Source organism: Wyeomyia smithii, chromosome 3, assembly GCF_029784165.1.
Source record: "Wyeomyia smithii strain HCP4-BCI-WySm-NY-G18 chromosome 3, ASM2978416v1, whole genome shotgun sequence".
Classification (NCBI taxonomy): Eukaryota; Metazoa; Arthropoda; class Insecta; order Diptera; family Culicidae; genus Wyeomyia; species Wyeomyia smithii.
In genome coordinates this window covers 84,017,335-84,044,782 of record NC_073696.1, presented here as the reverse complement: position 1 = coordinate 84,044,782, position 27,448 = coordinate 84,017,335, and the positions used below count along the sequence as shown (strand labels likewise).

The following is a 27,448-nucleotide window of genomic DNA, read 5'->3' as shown; positions in this document are numbered from 1 at the left end:
AAAATTTTCTCTCAGTTCGATCACAGCTCCCGAACCGACCGGAATAGACAGCAACAGTAGAACGCTACGCGAAAAAAGGGGGAAGATTTTGTGGTGGTCAGTCTATTCCTGATTGTTAGTTAGGTTTCGTTTCTTATGATTATCTCTTTGCGAGGACTGCAGTTATGTTATTTAACAAGTTTCGCTGTTAACAGCTGGATAGAATCGGTTGATTTTTTTGTTTGCTAGACATACTGTGTATTTTTTTTTTTGGTTCAAGTTCAAAACAGATATATTCAGTGCAAGGACGAGCAGAGAGATTGCAACGTTTTCTAGCGGGTGCGTTATGTAATTTTCAGCAGAGCGCCCTTCAGACCTATATTTTCAGGTAAGTTGAGTGCAGATCAAAACATTTTCCCCCGACTGTCTATCGTGGTTGTCAGATTTTCATCTGCAAAGTAGTTTTCCTCTCCGTCAAGATGAAAGCCATCAGTATCAACGAAAGTGTTTGCGAGAGTTCTGTCGGGACGGTGCGGATGTCGACATGTACTGGTGTGTATATATAGAGAGATAGGCAAGATTTTACCACCCACCAGTTCGTGGGGGTTGTAAACGGGTGCTTCGCGTGGGAAGCTTTTGTCGACGGTGGTTTTCAGCTTAAACTGTTCCGTATAGCTGTACCATATTGTTAGGTTTTGACAAATTGTGGTTGTGTATTTATCAACATTTGAGCTTTGTTGCATTGTCACGTAATTGTTCAATGTGAATACTACAGAGCGTATAAGTGAGAATTAAGATTTTAAGGAGTTTTGGTAGCACTTGAATGCTTTTATTTTCCTCCCTTTTCTTTGTTCTATTCGTTGAGATTTGCCGGATATGTTTTACAGACGCGTCAAAAACACGCGGTTTTTATTTGCTCTTGATGTTTACATGCTGGCTGATTCTGGAGAGGGTTAGTGTTGATACTTGACAATTGAAATGATTATAGGAAACACTTCTCAAATCAGCATAAAATGATGTTTTGACACATTCCGCTGGTTTAAATAAAGCATGTGTTGGTTCGGAAAGACAATAATTCAACACAACATTGCAGTTAAAATATTAGACTCAATCATCGAGTGTTTGGGTTAGAAAATAGCATCGTTTTGACAGACCGCTCCTTTTCTCATCTTAAACCACGTGTTCTTTTCCACTTTGGCATAGAAGGACGTTTTTCTTCGTACTTCGATGAGAATCTGGTTGTTTACAATTTCTGTTAGCAAATAACATTACTCTAGTTTAGTTCTAGTCTTGATTTAACATTCTGAATAGAATCAAAAACCACATGTACCCTTTATTTTGAAAACATTATCTATTCAATGAACTTTCCAGAAATTTCAAGAAGATTCTTGTCAAACACAACATCTACTGGCAATATCATTAGGCGTGGTCTTTTCTGAATAAAAAGTAAGGCTATTGAGTTCCATATGGGATAAAACCACGAGACATCGAACGGAGTTTTTCTATTTGCGAACAGCTCCGTGAACGGTGAAAAAGAAACAGTTTTAGCATCGAAATATGAGTGGCGATGAATAGTGGATCCATTATGATCATCCGAAGCGAAAAAGATCATTGATGATACATCCATGTATAAACATCGTAAGCTAAGCCGAATATCCATGGCTCAAAAGTTATCATGTGTGCTTGGTAGAAGCAGCTCGGTATTATAGACTATGAAGTTTTACAGCCAGGTGGTGCCAACACAGAAGCTTTCTACCGATGTCAACTCATGCGTTTGAAACAAGTGTTGAAGAAGAAACGGCTACAATGCAAGAAAAGCACGCTAAAGTGATTGTTTTGCACGACAACGCTCGGTCACGTGTAGCTAACTCCGTAAAAACATACCTGGAAACGAAATCTTTCACTGTGAACGATTTGAAAAATTGGTAACGATCAGGTTCACTTTAGCTGGTTCGCGGAGATTTTAAAGATCACTACTCTAATTGTCACACTGAGAATCCTGAGTGTGAATTCCAAGAATGGAGATCAATTAGAGGGGTTTCTATTTCACACGAGTATTGAAAAGACTCCTGACGATAGCTATGAAATGCAAATTTGGTGTGTCAATATATACTACTTATTTATTTTTGCGGCGACAGACCGATCATCGATTCAGTGCCGAATTCAGTGTCGAATACGTCGCCACATCTCTCAGTCTTGCTATCTTTCAGTCGCCTCTAACACCTGTTACGCAGGAATCCTTGTCGACGGCACATTGTCCAAAGAGTACAGGGTACACCCGGAAATCGACGGCCTCTTTTGGGATTCCTGCTAAATAGTTTTTTCTGACCGTTCCTCTGACATTCTAGCTAGATGTCCAGCCCATTGTAGCCTACTGTGTTGACTATATCTACCGATTTGTATGCCTGGTACACTTTATGGCTCATGCGCCTGCGCATAACACCATTTTCCAGTTTGCCGCCAAGGATTAACCGCAAGATTCTACGCTCAAAACACTAAGACCTCGCCGTTCAGCCTCTTTCAGTGTCCATGCTTCATGGTTATAGAGGGCCACCGGGAGAATCAGTGTTTTATAGAGTGCAAGTTGTGTACGGGTTTGTAGGCAGCAGGACCTCAGCTGGTTACACAATCCGTGGAAGGCCCTGTTTGCGGCCGCTATCAGCCTGTTTATCTCACGACTAACCTCATTATCGCACGTTATCAATTCTGAGAGGTCCGAAAGCCTCTCCCACCGCTCTACGATTACTACCAATGATGTCGATATCGTCCGCAAACCTGTTGAAAAAGAAGTTTGACAGCCCATCACCCTGTTTTAAGCCAGCTAACGTCACGAAAGTGTTCGATATCTCACCGGCTCTGCCATAAGTCATTTGTCTCAACTGAATCGTACGCTGCTCTGAAGTCTATGAACAGATGGTGAGTCTGTAAGTTGAATTTCCGGAATTTATCGAAGATTCGTCGCAGTGTAAACATTTGGTCACTTTGAACTCCACATTGGTATTTGCCAACAAAGGTTTCCTGCAACGCTCCCAGTCGCAGGTTGCAGAAGAGAATTTTGTATCAACTACTCAATTCCTCAATCAACTCCTACCGCTTTTTAAAAATTCTGTGTCTTACGGATTCCAGGAAACAGCCAAAATTTATCGAATACCACCTCATATGAATACTTGCGGAATCGGGATAAGGTCCAGAGGCCTGACAAAGATCCCAGACGCCATTTTGAATTCCAAGATAGTAACTTCTGGTTTTCGGGAGTAACCTAAAATGACCAGACACCTATAATGAAAATTATCGCCCAGAGCTCGGAAAGCAATGGTTTCCAAAAAACAGCCAAAATTGATCAAACACTTCCTCATATGAATTCTTACGGAACTCGAATGATAGTCAGAGACTTGAAAACGACCCCAGACGTACCGGAAGTCATTCAAAATAGCATCTGGGTACTCTGGTTCCGAAAATATCATCCTGGTTCCGAAAATATCTTAATTGGTTGGTATATGACCTTTTGACGTGGGACTACAACTTTGTTTTCTATACTGGGATGCATTCTGTAAAATAGGAAACGAAACTGGCAAATATTGCGTCAGATTTCAAACGATGATAACAGCATAACCACATGATGGATAACAATAACCAACATATTGTTGGATAGATAAAACGTATAACAATTTTATAATACGCTAGTCATCATTATTATTTCACTGCTCAACGGTGAAAATTGATAAAAACTTACAAGAAAATTTACGCGAACAATGAATCAATCATACGCGAGCATTCCTAGCACAGACGATGTGAATGGACACCAACCATTATCTGTGATATTTTCTGTTTCAATATAAAAAAAATGGACAGAGTTTCCCCGTCCCAACAGGTCAATTTAAGTTTGCTTCCATGAACTTAGACTAATTCGAAGTCTCGAAGGTAAAGATCTTTCGAAAAGTTTTGAAACAAGCCTTTTACTTCAACAACTTCTAAACCTGCTGTCAGAGCATAATAAAAACTGATGTCTTGAAAGAAAACATGTTGGTAAAAGCAACAAGCAACAGCAACAAGTATAATATACATATTCTGTGGAGCAGAGCGCCACTGCTCTCTCGTCGTCTATCATCGCAGTGGTACACGACTTCTATTTCCGTAAAATCAAGGAAAAACTGCAATGCTGCTGCATTGATAGTGATTAAAAGTTTATCTCATGAATATGGTTACCTTAGAAAAAAAAAATAAACTACTCAACAAGAATTGAACATTTTTGCAATGATCATAAGATTTGTTTTTGCATTTTATTTTCGATATTCACTAAATGATCGTGATCGAAAGAGTATATTTCTGAAAATACAAATTTATAGAAGCTCAAGAGCCAGCGAATGCTTCTGAATATTTTGTCGATTCACTAGGATCTATTCAGAATCTTTGTTCACATTTCAACATTGTTAGATGATATATTTTTGTTTTCAACTTAACAAATGATATCCTTGTGAATGTCCTTGTTGGCAAATGAAAAAAATTTGTCAAACCAAAAACCAAAATTAATAATTTCGAACTTTAACTTCCTTGTAATTGTTGATTGTTATGATTTTTTCGCTGGAACTTGTTGATTATTTTGTTCAACATACCTTCTTATGTTTCCCTATGAGTGAACCTATGTAACGGCTTGGAAATTGATTCCATAATAAGATTTATGTAATAGATTTAATTTGATCAGAGTTAAATAAAGCAAAATCATGTATTATGATAATGTAGGTATTGATGGATTTGGATTTCACGAAAAACATGTTTGGAAGTTTTGTTAACAATCAATTCTTTGTCGAAATCACTTTGTTTCGTTGAGATCAACACCGCTTGATTTTATATATGTTGGATAATCGACAGTTTTTGGTGAAAAGTAGACTTAAAAAAGAAATTGTATCCGAACGTTTTGACCTACTTTATTACAATTTTTTCGGTCATCCTCAGCGGATTCTAAAATACACATAAATACAATTCTCGTTTTAAATTTAACAAAAAAACACTTACTTGCTACACAATCTAGGTTATACCGGCGTATCAACTTCAATCTATCTGTTTTTTTTTCTTTTTTTCCTTTCTCTTTTACTATCGATCGCTGTCAGATCGTATTGTTTTTAGTGTTTCGAACAACCCGTTGTAAGCAGATCGGAATTTTATCGAGTCACGTTGTAGGTTGAAGGTATTTTTTTCACCTTTAATTTTTATATGGAATGTTTCCGAAATGAGCCGGACAAAGGAAAGCAGATTGTAGTCATGAATCGCACAGAGTATGAAGCAAAAATGGGTGATCTATTGAGTGACGTAGACACATACGAGGAGTTAAAAACTGACCCGTCATCAGCCACTTTAAAAAAAATCAACACATTGATTGATAAATGGGCAAATGCAGAATGGATCGATCAGAACACAAAGTTTAAACTAAAAATGTATAACTGCAATCCACCAAGAATCTATGGGTTGCCAAAAATTCATAAACCGAATAGGCCATTGAAGCTGATTAACTCAACGATTGGTACAGCAACTTATAAAATTGCAAGATACTTCTCGAGCATTTTGAAAAATATTACCGGGAAATCAGAATGTCATATCGTCAATAGCTTTGAATTTGTGGACAATATTCGGCAGCAGAGAGTAATGTGGACAATATTCGGCAGCAAGCGATGAAATTCTATTCTCGTTAGATTTGGTTTCTCTTTTTACAAATGTTCCCACCGATTTCGCTTTGGAAACCATTGATCTACGGTGGAATGAAGTGAGGAACTTCACCAACATACCAAAGGAAAATTTCATGGAAATACTGAAGCTGATACTATCGTCTACTTTTTTCGTGTTTCGGAATCGAGTTTTCAAACAAAAATTTGAATTACCGATGGGATCACCACTCTCCCCTGTGATAGCGAATATAGTTTTGGAGAGATTAGAAAATACAGCGCTAGGTCAATTGAAACAGGAAAACATCACACCGGCTTTCTTCAAGAGATATGTAGACGATTGCTTTGCAGCTGTACGAAGAGATGAAGTAGATAGGATGCTAGTTGTTTTCAACAGTTTCCACCCGAGATTGCAATTTACCTTGGAGTTGGAGGACAATGCGAAACTGAATTTTTTGGACACCGTAGTTCGACGAGAGAACAATAAAGTAACTACAGAATGGTTGCCTAAAGATTTAGAAGGAAGGTATCTAGACTATAATTCTGTAAGTCCTATTAGTCACAAAAAGAACACAGCTATAGCACTGATAGAAAGAGCCTTGAAACTAAGTCAGCCAGAATATAGACCACAGAGCTTAGAAAAAGTCAGATACATTCTAAGTAATAATAAGTTCCCAAAATTTTTAATCAATACGTTGATACAAGAGCGAACAACAAAACTTTATAATACGATAACAACCACGACGACACTGTGCCCCAAGTTTGTCTCAACTCCATATATACCAGGCTTAAGAGAGAAATTAAATAAATATTTGAGACAGTTCAATATTGTTTTAGCTTTTAAACCAACTGATAAAATTAAAGACATTGTTTTTACAAAATTGAAAAACAAAGGAAACTAATGTGGTTTATGAAATACCATGCGGCGTATGCACTGGTAAATCGTTTATTAGACAGACTAGTCAATTTTAAAAAAAAAAAGATTAGACCAACACAAAAATGACATTCAATCCAAAAGTGTAGGGAACACAGGACTAGTACAACATACAATAAATGTAGGACATATTTTCGATTTTGAGAGCACAAGAATCTTAGACGAAATAACCAAAACTGACACGAGGCTCATTTCGGAAACATTCCATATAAAAATTAAAGGTGAAAAAAATACCTTCAACCTACAACGCGACTCGATAAAATTCCGATCTGCTTACAACGGGATGTTCGAAACACTAAAAACAATACGATCTGACAGCAATCGATAGTAAAAGAGAAAGGAAAAAAAGAAAAAAAAAACAGATAGATTGAAGTTGAAACGCCGGTATAACCTAGATTGTGTAGCAAGTAAGTGTTTTTTTGTTAAATTTAAAACGAGAATTGTATTTATGTGTATTTTAGAATCTGCTGAGGATGACCGAAAAAATTGTAATAAAGTAGGTCGAAACGTTCGGATATAATTGCTTTTTTAAGTCTACTTTTCACCGAAAACTGTCGATTATCCAACATATATACTATTTCACGTACGTATAAAGAGGGTATATAGGTATTTTAGCAACTTCATGTTCCTTTTATAATTTTTGCGGAGCTCGTTTTGGAAAATCTGTTGCACATAAAAAACCTTCAGACATCTCTGAAATACATAAATTGAAAGCCGTTAGCTAAATCATTACCATATATGACAAACATCAACATACAGTCATGAGACCATTTTTAAATTTTTATGACGGCACGATTCCCGAGTACAATAATTTTTTGGCGAGCTAGCAGTTCTTGACAATCGAAAATAAAATAAATAAAAATTACTTACCGGTTCCACTATCCGGATATTTCGGTTATTCGGAGTGAAATATATTTCAAAACTCCGAATAATCGAATGCGACCTGTACTGGCGTTGAGAGAATTTAAAGATTCAATTGCAATAGTCCAGCGTTTCTCAACTTGGGGTACGCGTTCCCCTGAGGGTACTCAAATGCCTTCAGGTGGTACCCGAAAGAAAAAACAGTAATGGCGGACAAAGCATTTTTTCTTCAAAATACTTCATATGTTGCTCAATCTATTTAAAGCTCTTCAAATGTGACTGTAGCAATCAAACAAACCATAGTTCAATTTGAAACCTGAAGTAGACTACCACAACATGATCTACCACTACTCTCTCCCACTCTGCAAGAACATTCCAAGCGAGGGGGTACAATCGCTATGAAAAATATCGCTAAGGGGTACGCGGACAAAAAAAGATTGAGAACCGCTGCAATGAATTGAACTTTACCACACGCTTTTTTTTATCACTGTGTATACTATTAATATTTTGCTATAGCTTACTATAAGTTCAGGAAATTTTCGTTACCCAAATGTTGAAACCGAAGGTTGCACGTTTAAGTAATTTTGTATTCAGAATACCTCCAAATGAGTGCAAACGTTTAAATTAGATCTCCACAACGTTACCGTGCTTAATTCGCACAAGACTCTCCAATCAAGCAAGAACCGCTCAATTGAATCAGATAAGTCCTATTGCTTTCCATCGTCATCGTCGTCGTCGTCGTCGTAGTCGTCAGACATGCACTTGCACTAGTGTCAAGAAAACGGTTATTTTCTTCGCCGCACACCGTACCATCAATGCCTGATTGCAGGTTCGTAAATAACGCGAGCGAGCTTCAAGCCGTAATCAAGTGACAATAATGTAACTCTCGTGATGTCGGTCACCAGTTGCCTGTGTGTATCTTCCTGGCAGGAACCGGCATGACAGTTTTTACGTTTGTGACAGGTTCAATTGGTTCACATGCCTACTGAATATCATCAATTTGTACTGTCGTGCCGGTCAAATCAATTTCCTCCGAGCCTAGCTGAGGTGACGTCGATGGATTTTATATGCATTATAGTAAACAATTAGGACGAATTTTCTTACTAAAAACAAAAAAAAAATTCTAATTTAATATGCCATGACAGATCTTACCGATTGAATGAGATGAGCTGATAACTAACATTAATTTTGAGTAATTGAGTAGCTCTAACCTAACAGCTCGTATCCCACAGTGAGTAAGTTACTTATCTTGTATTTGATTCCGTCGATACATCGTCGGTGCACATGATCGTGATCGGATAAATATAACTCTCCTCCAATAGTCAATGCCAAGAGCATTTTCGTACTCGCGATTGTAATTAAATCAAAATTTATAAACCTCCAATTATTTATCTCATTTATGTGCATACAGACGCCATAAGGTAATTCTAACGAATAATTTTTGGAATAGTTGGTTAAATATACTACGAGTAAAGAAAAATTTCTATGCATTTTTCGAATGGTGAGCTTCTGAGTGTAAGCTCGTGAACTTGCACTTGGTGGCCACCAACCAAAAGCATATGGGATACCGTTTTCCGGCAGGCGACAAATTTGTGAATGCCAACCGCTTACCGACAAGTGTACTAACACTTACTCGGGCAAATTAATTCGAGTGTTGACAAGAGATGGAAATCATGCACTCAGTGTTTACGAGTGAAATGCCAAAGGGTGTAAATAAAATTTCCGTTCGTTGTGACGTGACAGAACCGATTTGATGCGGAATTCGACCACGCTATTTTTCGTATGATTACATTCACTGGGGGCACACAAAAGTGGGAGATGTGAAACCATACTAATATTGTAGGGGATGTGTTCCCATTATCATCTCATTACGAAGAAGTTTGCGAAGAAAATGCAGATTGAACACAAAATTTCTTGTAATTATCTAAGAAATAAACAAAACTATACTTGAGTAAATTTTATTAATATAAATTATTTTTCACTCCGATCCCATATTTATCTCACCATTTCAAAAACTGTTTCAATTTTTGTACTACCAAAAATCCAATCACGGAATAACAGACATAACACTTCGAGTAAATTTTAAATAAAATAATGGCTCGAATGATAACAGTACTTTACGCAAGTAACACTAGCACCATCTACTGCCATGCTCGCTCTACGTATCCTATTTCGACAACTGGGCTGGCGCTTGTTCATGTGACAAATTGGGAACCACAAAAACGCATGAGATTGAGTAACACCGCCCAAGATGGTGTTGATCTCTGGGTTCCAGTGTTACGACTGTTAGTCTGTGCGTCAATGTTCACCAGGGCCAATGAGAACTAAATTCTTAAGATATTAGCACAGTATTCGAGGGTAATCATTTTGAAAAATGGTTTGGAAGATAACTTGAAAACTGATAATGATGATAATTTTGCGTTACGTTAACTGTAATTTAAATTTTCTCGTCGACAGTAATTGCTTGTTAAAATATATGTAGCCCCAGCTAACCCGGCGAATTTCGTCCCACTCATGTTTTCTTTATTTAATTAGTTTTAAACATTCTGAATTGATTATGCATACTTCCAAAAATTAACCTTGCGGTTTATTTGTAGTCTGCAAATCCATAACGAATCGGATATTGGATACGATTAAACTCAAAAGACAAATCGTGGCAAGACATTTCATGATTGGTTTTTTCGAAATGAGAACACATCTTCGTCATGAGATTTGTCTTAAAGTATCATCGCTTCTGATACGGTTTTTAGACGCTCTACATCAAATCTATTGTAGTTTTCCAGAAACCGGATGGCGCTATCTTGGATTTCAAAATGGCATGTGAAGTCAATTTCCAACCTCTGGGCATCAGTCTGGGTCCAGAAATATCGATATTGAGTGGTATTCGGCCATTTTCGGCTGTTTTCCGGCATAATTGGTAGAAATATGTGTTTCATTTGTTTGGTACCCCTCTCTCTTTCCTAAGTCGGAAGGGGTGTCAAACCATCATTTTTTTTTTCTGTGTGGACTCATCACTGCGACCAGAGCTTAGATCTATTGTGATATTGCCCAGGTGTTTGCTGTACTCCGCACTTCATATTATTAACAGTAACACTATTGAAGTAAGTGATACGCTTGTCATTCATATCAGTGCTTATGTGTAATTTACCTTTTCGTTTCAAGCTCACTGCTCTACTATACCGAGCCACTGTCCATCCTAACAATATCGCCTAGTTACAATTTCCTGGAGAGAACTTCCATATGTTACTCACACCAGTTTTATTATAATAGGGACTTATTTTGTTAGGAGGAGAGTCAACAAGGTTACTGTAGAATCCAGATTGAAGGAAGGGTACGTGGTAGGGAGCCTGAGAATAAACCCATGCTAAAAGTCCTTTGACAACCAAATGGCCTGATTCTACTAAGATTCGAACCCACGACCACCCGCTTACCAAAGCGGACTTTGTAACCTCTCGGCTACGGAGCTCAAACCATCATAGAAACGTATTTGTACCTTGAAATCCTTACTGTCCGAATTTGGTTCCATATGCTTGATTAGTTCTTGAGTTATTCAGAAATTTGTGTTACATTTGTATGGAAGCCCTCCCTTACAGAGAAGGAAGGGGTGTTGTACCACCATAAAAATATTTTTGATTCCCATAAACTCCCGCATGCCAAATTTGGTTCCATTTGTTTGAATAGCTCTAGATTAATGCAGATATTTTTATTAACCACCCTCTCTTCCAATGTAGGGAGGGGTGTCATAACATCATAAAAATATCCGAAAATTTCCCACATCCCAAACTTGATTTCATTTTGCTTGATTAACTCTCGAGTTTTGGAGATGTTTTTGTTTCATTTGTATGCAAGCTTCTTCTAGAGAAGGGAGGAGTGTTGAACTATGCCCAGCCAGGGTAGAGAATTGTACTGGTACGCGACAGCATTCACACGACAGCAGCAAGATTTTGTGATTGCCATTGTGGAATGAAACGCTACGCGACAGTAGCCGCTCTCGAGGTATCATACGTTCTGCTGTTATCTCTTGCTTTTTGTCACGAATTCAGCATGAACAACAATTCTCTCGCTCACTTGTCTTCATATTGTAGTCATTGTGAAGACAATCTCTGGCTCAGTGTCATTGCCTGTAGCTCTCTGTGCTATATATGGCATTTATTACGAATTGAGGTGGATTCTATTTACTTAGCATTGATTTTTTATTCGGGTCCGCGGACGTTTATTGAATTTGTAAGATTCATGCGTTTATTGTACTGCTCTTTATTTGAATGTCAAATGCCTAATTTAAATAAAATTTTACCTACAGCGAACTCTTTTTGAAAGAAAAAGTTCACAAAAAGAAATAATAAAATAATTATAATATCGGGTCACGGGTGGTATTCTATCGTATATGTTGTGTCGTGCTTGTAACTTTTTCATGTACGCGATTCAGCACGAACGGCTGCAAACTTGAATATTACTTTGCTCTAAGATATATGTAGCTTTCACAAGCATTCGTGTTTCAAGTTACAACCAGTTTAGATCCAAACTAAAGACGAAGTTATTAAGATTCAAATCTTCTGGTTTACACGATTAATGATATTCTTCGGCAGAATACAGAAATTATTTATTTTCCATTATATTGCTGTTCTAAACTGTCGCGTTATTCCTAATTATTGTCATTCGGAGAGTGCGACAGTCGAGATGTCGCCCAGGCCGAAGATCGACACAAAAGAGAATCGTTAACCACTCGTGTTGGCTTCTCGTCACACGATTCTTTCAAATAACGAAGCGTACAGTTGAACGCTGCTGTCGAAGTCTGCGAGTGAGGCAACAGTACTTTTCGATACGGTGTCATGCAGAAATGTCAACTGTTCGACACACTGTGCCCAGCCCACTGGTGTACTTCGTACTTCGTACTCGCAGCTTCCCTCCCGAGAGGTCCGAAGGCCGCTTCCACTGCTCTACGATTAATACCAATAATGTCGATATCATCCGCAAAACCTAGAAGCATGTGCGACTTCATAATGATGGTGCCGCTTCTCTGCACACCAGCCCTTGGTATACCATCTAACGTCACGAAACAGTCCGGCATCTTCCCGGCTATCCTGACGCTTGATATAAAACCTTCAAGGGTGGCACGTATCAGCCTAATCAGCTTTGTTGGGAAGCCATGTTCGAGCATAATCTTCCATAACCCATTTCTCTCAACTGAATCGTACATTGCCCTGAAGTTTATTAACAGATGGTGCGTCTGCAAGTTGAATTCTCGAAATTTATCAAGGATTTGCCGCAAGGTAAACATTTGGTCCGTCATGTAGCGTCCCCTTCGAAAACCGCATTGGTACTTGCCAACAAAGGTCTCCTGCAACGGCCTAAGTCTGTGGAACAGGATGCGGGAGAGAATTTTGTACACGGTATTGAGAAGAGTTATGCCCCGATAATTGCTACAGTCCAGGCGATGACCTTTTTTGTAGATCGGGCATATAAGACCCTCCAACCAGTTCGAGGGCAATTCTTCATCAGACCACACTCTCAGCATAATCCGATGGATGGCACTATACAGCTGTTCGCTCCCGACTTTGGAGAGTTTGGCGGGAATGCCATTCTTCCCGGCTGCCTTGCAGTTTATCAGCTCTTTCACTGCTTTTTTCACCTCGTCCATGGGTGGTGAATCCACAGCTTGACCATCATTCTCAATAGTCATCCTGCTCTTTTCGACTCCACTGTTTCCCTTACTGTTCAACAGCACATTGAAGTTTTCCTTCCAACGCCGGGCCACCTCTGTTTTATCGACTATCAGGTTCCCCTCCCTATCGTTGCACATGACAGGGGCTGACACGTTCCGATTCCTGATTCCGTTGACCTTCTTATAGAAGCTCCTCGGATCGTGCCTGGAGAAGCAACCTTCCGCCTCCGCAAGAATACGCTCCCAATGCTGACGTTTCTTCCGGCGATGGAGTCTCTTTTCAGCGGTTCTAGCATCTCGATATCTACCCACGCTCTGACGAGTCACACCCGTGGCCAACATGTGACCCCTGGCGTGGTTCTTCTCCTCCGTCACTCGCTGGCACTCGGTGTCAAACCACTCATTGTATGCAGCTGCCACAGTTGTACCCAACACTTCTCGTGCTGTAGTGCTGATCGAACTGTGAATGTGTCTCCACTGTTCATTCAGGTTCCCTTCAACTCTTTCCTCAATTCGCTCATCAACCTTTTGCGAGTACTTTGCAGCCACTCCTTCAGTTGATAGCAGCTGGATGTTCAACTGCATCCTCCTCGTTGCCTTTGATTTCAACACGTTGGACAGCCGGGCGCGGATTTTGGCTACTACGAGATAGTGATCCGAGTCAACGTTCGGTCCAATGAACGACCTCATTTCTGTAACGTCTGAAAAGTGCCGTCCATCAATCAGAACGAGATCAATTTGAGAGCAAAGCTCTCCATTCGGGTGCATCCAGGTGTGCTTACGTATGTTTCGACGTGCAAAATAAGTGCTACAGATAGCCATTTCCCTAGCTGCAGCGAAATTAACAAGCCTCAGGCCATTGTCGTTCGTAGTAGAGTGGAAGCTTTCCTTACCAGTTACGGGGCGGAAGAAGTCTTTCTGCCCGACCTGTGCATTTGAATCTCCGATGACAATCTTTATATCGTGTCCAGGGCACTCATTGTATGTCTTTTCCAGGAGCTCATAGAACTCCTTCTTTTCGTCATCGGGTTTCTCGTTGGTCGGTGCGTACACATTTATTAGGCTGTAGTAGATGTGTAGTAGATGTAGTAGATGTGGTACTTAAATGAAGTGTTCGCAATAGGATCTACTGCCCGGAATTCGCGTTCTCCCAATTTCGGCCACCGCACCTCTTGTATAGCTGCAACCTCCACATTAACCTTTCGCAGCTCTCTAGCCAGGATACTTGGTGTGCCGGTTCGAGTAGAGTCCTTATATTCCAAGTACCGAGTTTCCAATAATCGTTGTCCTATTTCGTTCGCCTAGGTCCATGCCGATTATTCCGTTGCGTATTTATATATGAATTGTTCGTAGTATTTAATATTCGGTATGCTGTTATACTAAGGCTGCGATACATAGTCTCGCGACGGGGCTGCCGTCTTTGAAATAGCTGGCGAAGCACCGCGTTTCATGATTCAGCCGCCCGCTCCGAATCAGACGCTGTTGTACGCCGCCCCTAACATGGGGAAACAGCCGCGTACGTTCCCCCTTCCCAGTCAGCATACGACCAAAGTTTCCACCGGAGGTTGGTTACCCAATCTCCGCTAAGGTTACTCGTATCCCGGTCGGCACCACGTGGAGGTTGGGACAGGAGTTGCTGGACAGAGGTGAATGACCACAATAGGATCTTAAGTGACACGTGTCCAACCATTCGCCGCCATTTGCGCTGCGAAGTCTGGGTATAAAAAACAAAAGGGTCAAGTTCCGAATCGGAATGTAGCACCAAAGCTTTGCTTTTTTATAGTTCTAAATTGTTACCAAACCACAGGCGTACCACTCCATGCAAAATTTTAAGAAAATTATGGTTCCGACTAACTTGTGCGACATTTACCGCAAAAGATAAACTTTCAGCTTTCCTGGTGTTTGTGGCAGCACGGCGCGCGACAACTGTCAACTGAGTTCAAAGGGGAAAAGCACATCAGCGCCACCACCGCTGCGGCGGGGATATTCCGCATAACTGAAACTCATTTGAATTGACCGTTCAAATCAAAAATCCACGGAAATAAATTTCGTGGTACGTCTGTTTGTTTGTGACCAAACGACATGTTTTTTTTTTTGGTACCCGAATATTAAAAACGTAGGATATATTTCGTAACGAGATAACTACCAAATATTGCTCACACGTTCAAAACAATGGAAATGCCTTTTAGAAAAACATGTGTTTATTTTACATATTAAATATTATGTTTTCTAGAATTAGAAGGATTTTCGATTATTCATTGAAAAATACGCAAATCATTTTTATTTATTGCACCGTACATTATTTAGAAACCATGTGCTTTACAATAACTATTTCGTTGTTTATATATCATTCCTTTTTTGTACTTTACAACCTTCAAAAGGGCATTACTCAAAAATGTACCGTACGACGATTTCGAAATTTTGACCAGAGACTCAGAGCGTCATAACGAGTCAAATGTTGTACTCAGATCCTTGAGTGCATTATTTTATAATAACTGTCTGTGGGAGCCCATCAACCTAAATACTTTTTTCGTGAACAGACAGAATTCGGAATCGGAATATATATAGTTTGCTTGTCTTTCAGTCACGCGCACGACAAACTAAAGTTACTCAAATTGCCTTTTTCCCAAGAAAACTCTGAAGCTGAGGTACACTAAAGTTTGTTATTTGTTTGTGGGTAGCAACGCAAACACTCCTGTTCTGACTACAAGTTACCTTTGCTTTTAGTCCTCCACTCACCTCCTCTCGCCTGGTATGAAGCCAGTCGTAGGAAGGAGGAGGAAGGAAATCATAGCTAACTGCGTCTTAACTAATATTCGGCACACGTGTTAAATTAGCACATGGCTATAGGTTCTGATGCAGGTGCATCGACAAAAACCGCAAAAAACGTAATAAAGAGCGGGAGGCAATTTGAAGATGTAAGAAAGACATAGTATCAAAGATATCAATCATGTAAATAAAATCTAAAGTTAGCCAAACCACTGTCAGTTGATTATGAACGTTACTTTATAGTTACATGTCCAATAAGTTCTGTAATGTCATGGCATTACCATCAAAATTAGGTTGTCAAGTGATGGAATAAGGCAGTACTTGTTGTAGTTCATTTAGGATAGACTATGAAAAAGTCAAGAAAATAATGGGGATTGTAAACCTTTTTGCTCGAGAAAATAAGCAGTTTGGTTTATTTAAGTGTGTAGCAATTTTTATATGCATTGAAATTGTAATTTTTCAATAGTACAGGTATTCGATAGCAAAAAGTTGTTTGTTTATTAAAAATACCAATTACGACCGAAGGCGTTAATAATGAACATTTATAAAAAATTGAAGAAAACCGGCTGTAACTCGCCAAAGCCATTTTATGCAAAACATCATATCGAGTTTCTAGTTTAGCTTATGGCGCGTGACAACCCGCACTTGAAATCTATCCAACTTTCTCCCTATTACTCAAAGCCCTAACAAAATTTACAAAAATGTTCTCAAGAAGTTGTACTTAAAGATAAAGCAATATATTTTTTTTCGATATTTTTAAAAATAGAAAAGACATTTAACCTTCACAAGACATGCTGCACATATTGTACCCCAAATGAATTCTTTAAGTATACTACGACGTTCAAGATGTACGGAGAAAGGGATAATTATTTTGCTGATACATGAAAATTTTTGCTGTTTCAAAAAAACTTAGCTATAAGATTAACCCATTCCCGACGGGTGACATTCAAACTTTTATTCAAATTCAACAATTATAATTGAAAATTTTCACGATGAAATCATTCAGTAAGGTACAGATTGATCTTTAATATGCAATACAGTTTGTGATAATTGTGTTTATAGTTGATGAGTAATAAGAGTTTGAAGTTCATTTTTTGAGGTAAAAACTGATTTCTCTCCGCCGGGATCGGGTTAAGCTATTGGTCATTATTTCTAAACATTATGTAAAATCTGATCAACTGTTTTGATTTAAGATATTTTGATATATCGACATAAAATTTTCAAAGTTTTAAAAATTAAACATAGGGTCATCTACTATTCTGCAAATGCGCTACAGTAAGCCAACTTTTTTTATTTTTTATCAAATAATATTTGTTTGCTTATGTAGAAGAAGATGAAAAACAAAGAAGTAGACAAAGGTGGTGGTGATGGGATGAAGATTGTTATGTTGTTACGCAACACTATAAAAATTTTCTGTGATGGAACGCAGATGACGGATGTTTCATGCGCGTCATTTATCATATGTGAGGTTATATCGGAGTATTAGAAAGGGATATGAACTACCCATCAATGATTAAAAGAGGACAGTACTTCGTTATTCCAGTCACGGCCCAAATAGCCCAAGTTGTGCTGGTGGCCGACCAAATGTAAATAAATAAATAACTTCGTTATTCCAAGCTTTGCTATTGTTACTAACAAATTGCAGAGACAAACTTTTGCATGGGTGAATATTTTTTTGAGCAATCCAGTATTTTTTCACGAGCAATGGTTTTTGTAAATTGTTTTTTTTTTTCAATCACGTTCATTTTGAGTTATTTTGTAAGTTTAGTTTGAATATAACATATGTAACATCAAACAATTGAGAAAATGAACTATTATTCAAGTTATGCAATTTTACAAAAAATTTAATCGTTAGAAAACATTTTTCCGAAAATAATCAAATAATGGAGAAAAAGTCTTTAGATATTGAAGAAAACAGCTGTGCAGTGGATCCGAAAGAAGCGAGATGCAGATACGTTTTCGAGTAAGCAATCAATCCACGATCTACTGAACGAAGGATTTATCGCAGTCTAGATAATTAATTAAGTTTTAAATCAGCGCTGGCCATCTGCATCGAATTATCGATAGTGTCATAGTTACATCTTGAACTTCGATTCGATATTTCAAAAAAAAAATTCATTTTAGATTAAATACCAACTTTTAATAGTTCAAAATGCATTTGAAAGTGGCTAGCCACTACGGGCCAACTAGTTCTAAAAATAAAACGGTTTGCTCGGAACAATCGTTATGAATTTGGGGTGCACACCATTAGCAATTCGAAGTTTTTGTTATGTTTTTTGTGTATTTAACTTAATAATTTAGTGACTGCGTTTCAGAGTTTCCAAATCCATGAATTAGTCAGGTAGTTAGTCGGGTAGAGTAGGGAACCTGTTCTGAGCAGTTTACCAGCCTTCTGCTAATTGAGACAAGATACCTGAAATGTGTAAAGTGTAATACAACCATTAGCAGGTATATTAATTCATTATCTTTTTCTCTATCAGCAATTGTTTTTTTTTTGTTCACACAACATTCATTTGACACGGCACAATACAATTTGATATTTTACGGAGCTAATTAAAGGATCAGCAATTGTTTTCAACTCATAAAGTTGCTTTAGCAAACATTAACAACGATTAATTGAAGTTCCCAATTTAGAGACACTATTTTAATCACCCGAACCTATTTTAAACAGTTTGCATTTGTTTTGCAGAGTATTTTCATCACCAACCAAATGGCGTCCGAATGGTTACAATTTAGGTTAATTTTTTCAATTGATGTTTATTCAAAGATTTCCCTGCAATGAACAGTATTTTATGTATTCGTAGAACAGCTACAGAATCAAGCTAGAGAATCAGAGATTTGATTTCCGTCATGGCAATTGTCGATAATGATCAAAATTGAAAAGTTTGAGACCCTTTTTCTTCGACAGATTAAAATAGGCCATTCCTCGCCCTTCTTGAGGAAATCGAACAGTGGAAAAAAACAGATCATCCAACAATCTATCAATACGGGGCATTCAAGAGCAGACTTGCTGATATCTATATTCAGCAGTAATGCCAAATATTACACTCCGCTCAATGTGTGAATGACATCTGTACAAGCGCCGCACATTTGAAAGGTTTCACCATCTTTATGCTTACAAATCTAGTAAAATGTTTCCTATGTCTGACTAGCCTATGCCCATGAAAAGCAGATTTATTTTTAGACACAAACAAACATAAACTAATGTTAACATTGTCAATAGCTCTTTTACCGTCCAAACCGATGATTTCTTGATTATTAATAATTATTAAAAATCGTTTAATGCTTAGTGAATTACTTTAATAAATATATTGAAAATAAATGTATCATATTTTTAAAGTAGGACAGCATTTATGATATGACAAAATCTAAAAAGCAGCGGTTCTACGAAAACAAAATGTCTGACATTACAGTAAAGAGAAACCGAAATGAACTTCTATTGAACTGTCTAAATAGTTTTGCGCTACTTAATTTAAAACCTTGCGGTATTCATCACAGACAATCTATTTCACGATATCCTTAGTTATGCTGCATTTAAGCCATAAATTGTCTGCTAAATCCCTAACCGACTTCAAAAGGGTTCTCTTTCCACCTCGTTAAAAAGCGCTAATCTAAAAAACTGTGTCATTGCCAAACATGTGGTCATTGTCCACCAGGTGTCTCTTGTATTGCAATAAGTCATCTATTGCGAACTCTGGGCTTTTGAAAAATTCTTTAGATTCTTAACGTGCATAGCTGTCATATCAGCCGACTGCCATTGTACGGATTTCGGGACGGAACCGGTTAACCAACTTGTTTTTTCGCGACGAATTCATCATGTACTGTGTTTACATTTTCGACCGAGCAATTCAGAATAACGAATGCACTTTCACAAGTGGTGCATCTCAATTGAATCTGATCAAAATAAATTGCACTGAAGGGATCTTAAATACAGACTGGTCGGCTGATATTAGTGGACAAGAGGTGTGTTCGGTTCTAAAAATAAGAGATCCGTTACAAAGAGCTCCAACAAAATTTGTGTGGGTGGGGCGATTATCTGCTTGCCAATTGTGCACTTTGTTGAGTGTACCTTAAAATAATAACCAAACCGATCATGATCAAGGGCATGACTTGATTTAAGCCGGTTTTCACTTTGCGATCCAATCCGGTGTCGTCTGTTGCTAAACACGTGCTTTGAAACAAGTGCTTCTTGGTGATAGAACCGAGTGCATCAAATGAACTAAATAGTAATTAAGTGACTGTCGTACTTTGATTGCACCCTTTAATTGAACCTCGTTGAGTAGCTCGAAGCCTTGGGTATCAATCGACCTATCTAGGTAGAAAGTATTCTATCCATTTAACATCACTTGTTCCGTTTCGTTCTTTGGCAGAAAGTGTGCAGTTCCTTAAACAACCGTCGCCATGAGTAGTCCCAGGAAGGACACCAACGTGGACATGCAGTTACTTGGAAAACCATCGTCTCCATCTCGGAACGGGGAAATGATTGTAGACGAAAATTATGATCCACATTTGCACCGGAATCGACCGCACCCAACGACGTAAGTATATTTCTAACATTCTGTTTCAATTTGCATTAATTTACCTATATTATGTTCACTCTCTCCGATCAGCAATTTTGAAACATTGGTGCACCTTCTTAAGGGTTCACTGGGTACCGGTATTTTGGCGATGCCGCAGGCTTTCTACAATTCCGGCTATCTCTCCGGAGTGATAAACACCATACTGATAGGCATCCTGTGTACTTACTGCTTACACGTGCTGGTCCAGGCTCAGTATGTCCTGTGCAAGCGGCACCGGGTCCCCATTCTAACTTATCCTATTTCGATGAAGATGGCGCTTGAGGAAGGACCCCAGTGTTTGCGGCCGTTTTCACGGTATGCCATGTAAGTATTTGTGTGTCAGTCATTAAAAAGTAGTCAAATCTTAACCACCTTATTCTGATCATTCCAGTGTGATCGTAGATGGATTTATGATCGTCTATCAGTTAGGAATCTGCTGCGTATACATTGTATTCGTGGCCACAAATATCAAGCAGGTTTAGTATATTTGAAGCAAAACTAAACTAGGAAACTCACTCGGATTTTTTGTCTCAATTTTAGCTCGTTGATGTTTACTTAACGCTGGATGTGAAAATCCACTGTCTGATACTTCTGGTACCGCTGATAGGCATTAACATGATACGTAACCTCAAAATTCTGGCTCCTTTCTCTTCGTTAGCAAATGTGATCACGTTTGTCGGTAAGCACAATCTACATGGGCTGAAAAATAATTGTAAATTTACTCAGCTTAGATGGTGTCTCAAGCGGTTCCGAACATTTCGCAATAAACTTTATTTATTGCGTGTGTTTTTGGAAGAATGTTGTTTCTATTGATATGTAAGGGAATTATCTACTTCTCAGGCATCGGCATGATTCTGTACTACATTTTGGATGACCTGCCACCTCTTTCGGAGCGTGAAGCTTTTGCCGATATTGGAAAGTTCCCACTGTTTTTCGGTACAACACTCTTCGCACTAGAAGCAGTTGGAGTGGTAAGTATCTCGTGGTGATTCTGTATGCCAAAATCTTTCAGTTACTACCTACTTCTCTTCTTTCAGATAATCGCGCTGGAAAACAATATGGCAACGCCGAAATCTTTCGGTGGACCTTGTGGAGTCCTCAACGTTGGTATGATTGTTATTGTGGCCTTGTACGCCGGAATGGGTTTCTTGGGGTATTTGAAGTATGGTGCCGAGTCGTTGGGTAGTATCACACTCAATCTTCCTGAAAATGAGATGTAATGAAATAACCAAATCAAAATCAAACATGAAAAAATGACGAATGATGCTTTTTTCAGATTGTCGCAAAGTATACGGGTTTTGTTCGCAATTGCAATATTTATTTCGTACGGACTGCAGTGCTACGTTCCGGTTGATATTATTTGGAACGTTTATCTCGTCGACAGATACAAGGATTCGAATAAAAAATTGGTATACGAAATGCTCGTACGCATAGTAGTTGTCATCGTTACCTGTGAGTGACCGTTCGTTTATTATCTAGTTAATATGTACTTACCTACCTCTAATCTTATTTCTAGTCCTACTGGCGGTTGCAATTCCACGGCTCGGTCTGTTCATCTCACTCTTCGGAGCTCTGTGCCTGTCGGCGTTGGGAATTGCATTCCCTGCCATTATGGAAATTTGCGTGTTGTGGCCCGACAAGCTTGGCCCGGGAAAGCTAATCCTCTGGAAGGACATCATTCTGATACTATTCGGTATAATCGGCCTTGTCGCAGGAACATACACAAGTGTTCGGGACATCGTTTACAGCTTTCAGTAGTTTTGTTTTCTTCTCAAAACCTAAGCAATTTCTTCTCAGTGCAGAAGCGAGCTTACAAATAGCACGCTGGCTATGTATATAGGATAGGAACTCACGAATATGATATGAAACAATTAAAACCAACAGACTGTAGTTGTTTTTTGCTATTAACTAGCAGATAAAATTAGGTCTAATATAGAACTAACCGCAAACTACCATCGAAGCGAAAAGCTGGGCTGCATCACTTGCGACTAGAAGAATATGCTTGTATGTGGAAATTGCTAGCAGCAATGTAAAGTAGTTAAAAGTACTCTAGATAAACAATTACTGGTCAACATATCATTTGCATCGATTGGAACTTGAATCGTGCCTGTGTTATATTGATTGAGAGAATACTTGAAAAACTTCTCACCACCTTCTAAGCAAAGATATTATCTTTCTGCTAATCGATTTCTGTCTATAAGGTACCTATATTATGGTGAATTTGATAAAAAATTGTATTGTGCTTTTGTGATCGTAAATATATATCATAGACACATAGTAATTGTATTAGCTTTATAAGATGTCCCAAAGATATTTTCGGTCCAAGCCCTACGGATGCTTGAATAATGATAACAATTACCGGATTTTTGGACATCTGCTGAGCAACCAATAAACATGCCAAAATTCAGTTCACTGGCTATCGGCGTAATTCTTCGTTGTGTAAAAACCAACCTTCGTTGTTACTCCCATCTACAATTTTATAAAAAAAAATCAATCTTTTTTTGTAATCGTTTCAATTTATTTTGGCTAGCGTTTCCAAATAAATAAATCTATTGATTCACAATTTTCGTGTTTTTGTTTAGCCCACAATTATCTAGAATGGCAAAAATTCTTAAATAGATGAAAGAACGAGACTCGAGCGCATAACTATATAAAGTTGATTGAGTTACTACTTACTTACTTTACTTACTTACTTTTAAGGCGACAGACCGATTATCGATCCAGTTCCGAATCCAGAATACGTCGCCATGTCCCTCGGTCTTGGGCTGCTATCCTCCAATCTCCCCTAACACCTATTTCGCGTGCATCCTTGTCGACAGCACGTATCCAACGTGGTGGGGCACAGAAATTTCACTGACGATTTTTTATTAGAAAAGTAATTAAGAAGTGATACATTTAGCTTAAATATTGAAAAGCTAATCTAGAATATGTGAATAGGTAAAGTATTCGCTTTATTTATACGAGTTAGAAAAATTTCACTAGGGGCAATGAAAACGCGTGGGGGGGCTAAGCCCCCCTTAGCCCCTATGGTAGCTACGGGCCTGAGTGCGGGGTCTACCCCGAAGTCGACGACCTCTATCGGGATTCCGCTTGACGCTCATCCGGCATTCTCGCTACATGCCCAACCCACTGAAGCCTGCCCTGTTTTATCCGCTTGACTATATCCGCCGATTTGTATGCCTGGTACACTTCATGGTTCATGCGTCTGCGCCAAACACCATTTTCTAGTTTGCCGCCAAAGATTGAACGCAAAATCCTACGCTCAAAAACACCAAGAGCTCGCCGATCAGCCTCTTTCAGCGTCGATGCTTCATGGCCGTAGGGAGCCACCGGAAGAATCAGTGTTTTATAGAGTGCAAGTTTAGTACGGATTTGCAGACTGCGAGACCTTAGCTGGTTACGTAATCCGTAAAAGGCCCTGATTGCGGCTGCTATCCGCCTCTTTATCTCACGGCTAACCTCGTTGTCACATGTCACTAATGTTCCCAGGTAAATAAATTCGTCGACTACTTCAAATGTTTCCCCATCTAGCACCACCGCAGCACCAACCTCCAACGGACTACCACGCACTCTGCCAGCCACCATGTATTTCGTTTTGGCAGAGTTTATGACAAGCCCTAATTTCGCAGCTTCCCTTCTGAGAGGTCCGAAGGCCTCTTTCACAGCTCTACGGTTGATACCAATGATGTCGATATCGTCAGCAAAACCGAGAAGCATGTGCGACTTCGTAATGATGGTGCCGCTTCTCTGCACACCAGCCCTCCGTATAGCACCTTCCAATGCGATGTTGAACAATAAGTTCGACAGCCCGTCACCCTGCTTCAAACCATCTAACGTCACGAACGAGTCCGATATCTCACCGGCTATCCTGACGCTTGATGTAGAACCTTCAAAGGTGGCACGTGTTAGCCTAATCAGCTTTGTTGGGAAGCCATGTTCGATCATAATCTGCCATAACTCATTTCTCTTAACTGAATCGTACGCTGCCCTGAAGTCTATGAACAGATAGTGCGTCCGCAAGTTGAATTCTCGAAATTTAACGCGGATTTGTCGCAAGGTAAACATTTGGTCCGTCGTGGAGCGTCCCCTTCGAAAACCGCATTGGTACTCGCCAACAAAGATCTCCTCCAATGGCCTCAGTCTGTGGAACAGGATGCGGGAGAGAACTTTGTGTGTTATGCCCCGATAATTGCTACAGTCCAGGCGATGACCTTTTTTGTAGATCGGGCATATGAGACCCTCCAACCAGTCCGAGGACAATTCTTCATCAGACCACACTCTCCGCATGATCCGATGGATGGCACGATACAGCTGTTCGCTCCCGACTTTGAAGGGTTCGGCGGGAATGCCGTCCTTCCCGGCTGCCTTGCAGTTTCTCAGCTCTTTCACTGCTTTCTTCACCTCGTCCATGGATGGTGGATCCACAGCTTGACCATCATTCTCAATAGTCATCCTGCCACTTTCGACTCCACTGTTTACCTCACCGTTCAACAGCACACTGAAGTGTTCCTTCCAACGCCTGGCCACCTCTGTTTTATCGGTTATCAGGTTCCCCTCCCTATCGTTGCACATGACAGGGGCTGACACGTTTCGATTACTGATTCCGTTGACCTTCTTGTAGAAGCTCCTCGCATCGTGCCTGGAGAAGCAACCTTCCGCCTCCGCAAGAATACACTCCCAATGCTGACGTTTCTTCCGGCGATGGAGTCTCTTTTCAGCGGCTCTAGCATCTTGATATCTACCCACGCTCTGACGAGTCACAGCCGTGGCCAACATGTGACCTCTGGCGCGGTTCTTCTCCTCCGTCACTCGCTGGCACTCAGCGTCAAACCACTCATTGGACGCAGCTCGAACTGTCGGATGTGCCTCCACTGTTCATTCAGGTTCCCTTCAACTCTTTCCTCAATCCGTTCATCAACCTTCTGCGAGTACTCTGCAGCCACTTCAGTTGATAGCCGCTGGATGTTCAACTGCATCCTCCTCGTTGCCTAGGATTTCAACACGTTGGACAGCCGGGCGCGGATTTTGGCTACTACGAGATAGTAATCCGAGTCAACGTTCGGTCCTCTGAACGACCTCACGTCTGTAACGTCTGAAAAGTGCCGTTCATCAATCAAAACGTGGTAAATTTGAGAGCAGAGCTCTCCATTCGGGTGCATCCAGGTGTGCTTACGTATGTTCCGGCGTGCAAAATAAGTGCTACAGATAGCCATACCCCTAGCTGCAGCGAAATTAACAAGCCTCAGGCCATTGTCGTTCGTAGTAGAGTGGAAGCTTACCCTACCAGTTACGGGGCAGAAGAAGTTTTCCTGTGCATTTGTATCTCCGATGACAATCTTTATATCGTGTCCTGGGCACTCATTGTATGTCTTTTCCAGGAGCTCATAGAACTCCTCCTTCTCGTCATCGGGTTTCTCGTTGGTCTCGTTGGTTTATTAGGCTGTAGTTGCCCTTAATTCTCAACACGCTTATACAGTCACTGATCAGCCTCCATCTAATGACACGCTTCATCTGTTTTCCAATTAGCACGAAGCCGACTCCTCTTTCTGCTTTCACGCCGCCACTATAGTAGATGTGGTACTTAAATTAAGTGTCCGCAATAGGATCTACTGCCCGGAATTCGCGTTCTCCTAATTTCGGCCACCGCACCTCTTGTATAGCTGCAACCTCCACATTCACCTTCCGCAGCTCTCTAGCCAGGATACTTGCGCGTGCCGGTTCGAGTAGAGTCCTTATATTCCAAGTACCGAGTTTCCAATAATCGTTGTCCTTTTTCGTTCGCCTAGGTCCTAGCCGATTATTCCGTTGCGTATTTATATATGAATTGTTCGTAGTATTTAATATTCGGTATGCTGTTACACTAAGGCTGCGATACCTAGTCTCGCGACGGGGCTGCCGTCTTTGAAATAGCTGGCGAAGCACCGCGTTTCATGATTCAACATGGGGAAACAGCCGCGTACGTTCCCCCTCCCCAGTCAGCATACGACCAAAGTTTCCACCGGGGTTGGTTATCTGATCTCCGCTAAGGTTACTCGTATCCCGGTCGGCACCACGTGGAGGTTGCGACAGGAGTTGCTAGACAGAGGTGAATGACCACAATAGGATCTCAAGTGACACGTGTCCAACCATTCGCCAACCATTGAGTTACTATATTTGCAGAATTTTTGTAAACTCACCTTTCTTGACAAACGAATTATGATTTCAATATATGTCGAAAATATGTATAGGCTCCCCAAATTTGACCTAGAGAATACAAGGCGGATCTAGAGAAGACAAGCCGTCTGGACCACACCGGCTCACCATACCTAAGTATGGACGAAACCACGCTGGCAAGAAGTTTTCGCTCGCTGACATACACCGCTGAGCTGTTGGACATGATACAAGAGACTGCTGCAATAGCCGATGAGGCCCTTCTACAGGCATAGTCGACGTGGCTCCCAAACAAGAGCTTGTCGTCGACTATAACCCCCAAGAACCCAGACTCTGACTACTGATTGTTGCTTGGAATTACGGTTGTTCACAACCGTGACCTCCGTCTTATGATGGTGGTTTCCTGGAGCGCATTCAGTCTTTGACCTTGCGTATACAGTGCGCGGCCGTCAACTCGACCTCCCAGATCGACTCGCCGTAGACCTCTAGCGTAATGTCGTCTGCAAAACCGACGATCTTAGCTCCACTTGAGTTTCAACACACCGTCATACATGGCATTTCACAACACTGGGCCCATCTTGCGGAACTCCAGCAGTAATCGGGACGCACTTTTGACCCTGTGTTGTAAACAAGTACTCGACTCGACTGGAAGTATTCAGAATCTTGTCTAGCACACCGGTACGTGGATGCTCTTGAGCGCAACAGCTATGGAGTCACAACAACATCTGAGTTGAGCTTTGCCAAAGCTTCCAGCAGGATCTGATCCCTCTGGTTCATAGAGCGACTTCCCCACTCAACAATCCAAGCGTTTAAGTCACCCGCCATCACCAACATCGATAGGGCAGTTAGTTCCATGGATAACAGGTCGACCATTTGA

General features: G+C 40.1%; 1 protein-coding gene across 1 annotated transcript; it reads left to right on the top strand.

Annotated features, from left to right (window-relative positions):
• On the top strand, positions 1–22,984 carry LOC129729687 (proton-coupled amino acid transporter-like protein CG1139). Its single transcript, XM_055688443.1, has 9 exons — positions 1–367; positions 20,233–20,400; positions 20,473–20,745; positions 20,813–20,897; positions 20,962–21,100; positions 21,262–21,392; positions 21,459–21,637; positions 21,698–21,873; positions 21,938–22,984. The coding sequence occupies exons 2-9, from the start codon at positions 20,264–20,266 to the stop codon at positions 22,177–22,179; spliced, it is 1,362 nt and encodes a 453-aa protein (XP_055544418.1). The 5' UTR covers positions 1–367; positions 20,233–20,263; the 3' UTR covers positions 22,180–22,984.
• Positions 22,985–27,448: the final 4,464 nt, after the last annotated feature.

Coding starts and splice junctions, on each gene's coding strand:
- LOC129729687 (XM_055688443.1), top strand. CDS start 20,264: ATGAGTAGTCCCAGGAAGGACACCAACGTGGACATGCAGTTACTTGGA. Junction 21,393..21,458: donor CACTAGAAGCAGTTGGAGTG/GTAAGTATCTCG, acceptor CTCTTCTTTCAG/ATAATCGCGCTGGAAAACAA. Junction 21,638..21,697: donor AATCTTCCTGAAAATGAGAT/GTAATGAAATAA, acceptor TGCTTTTTTCAG/ATTGTCGCAAAGTATACGGG.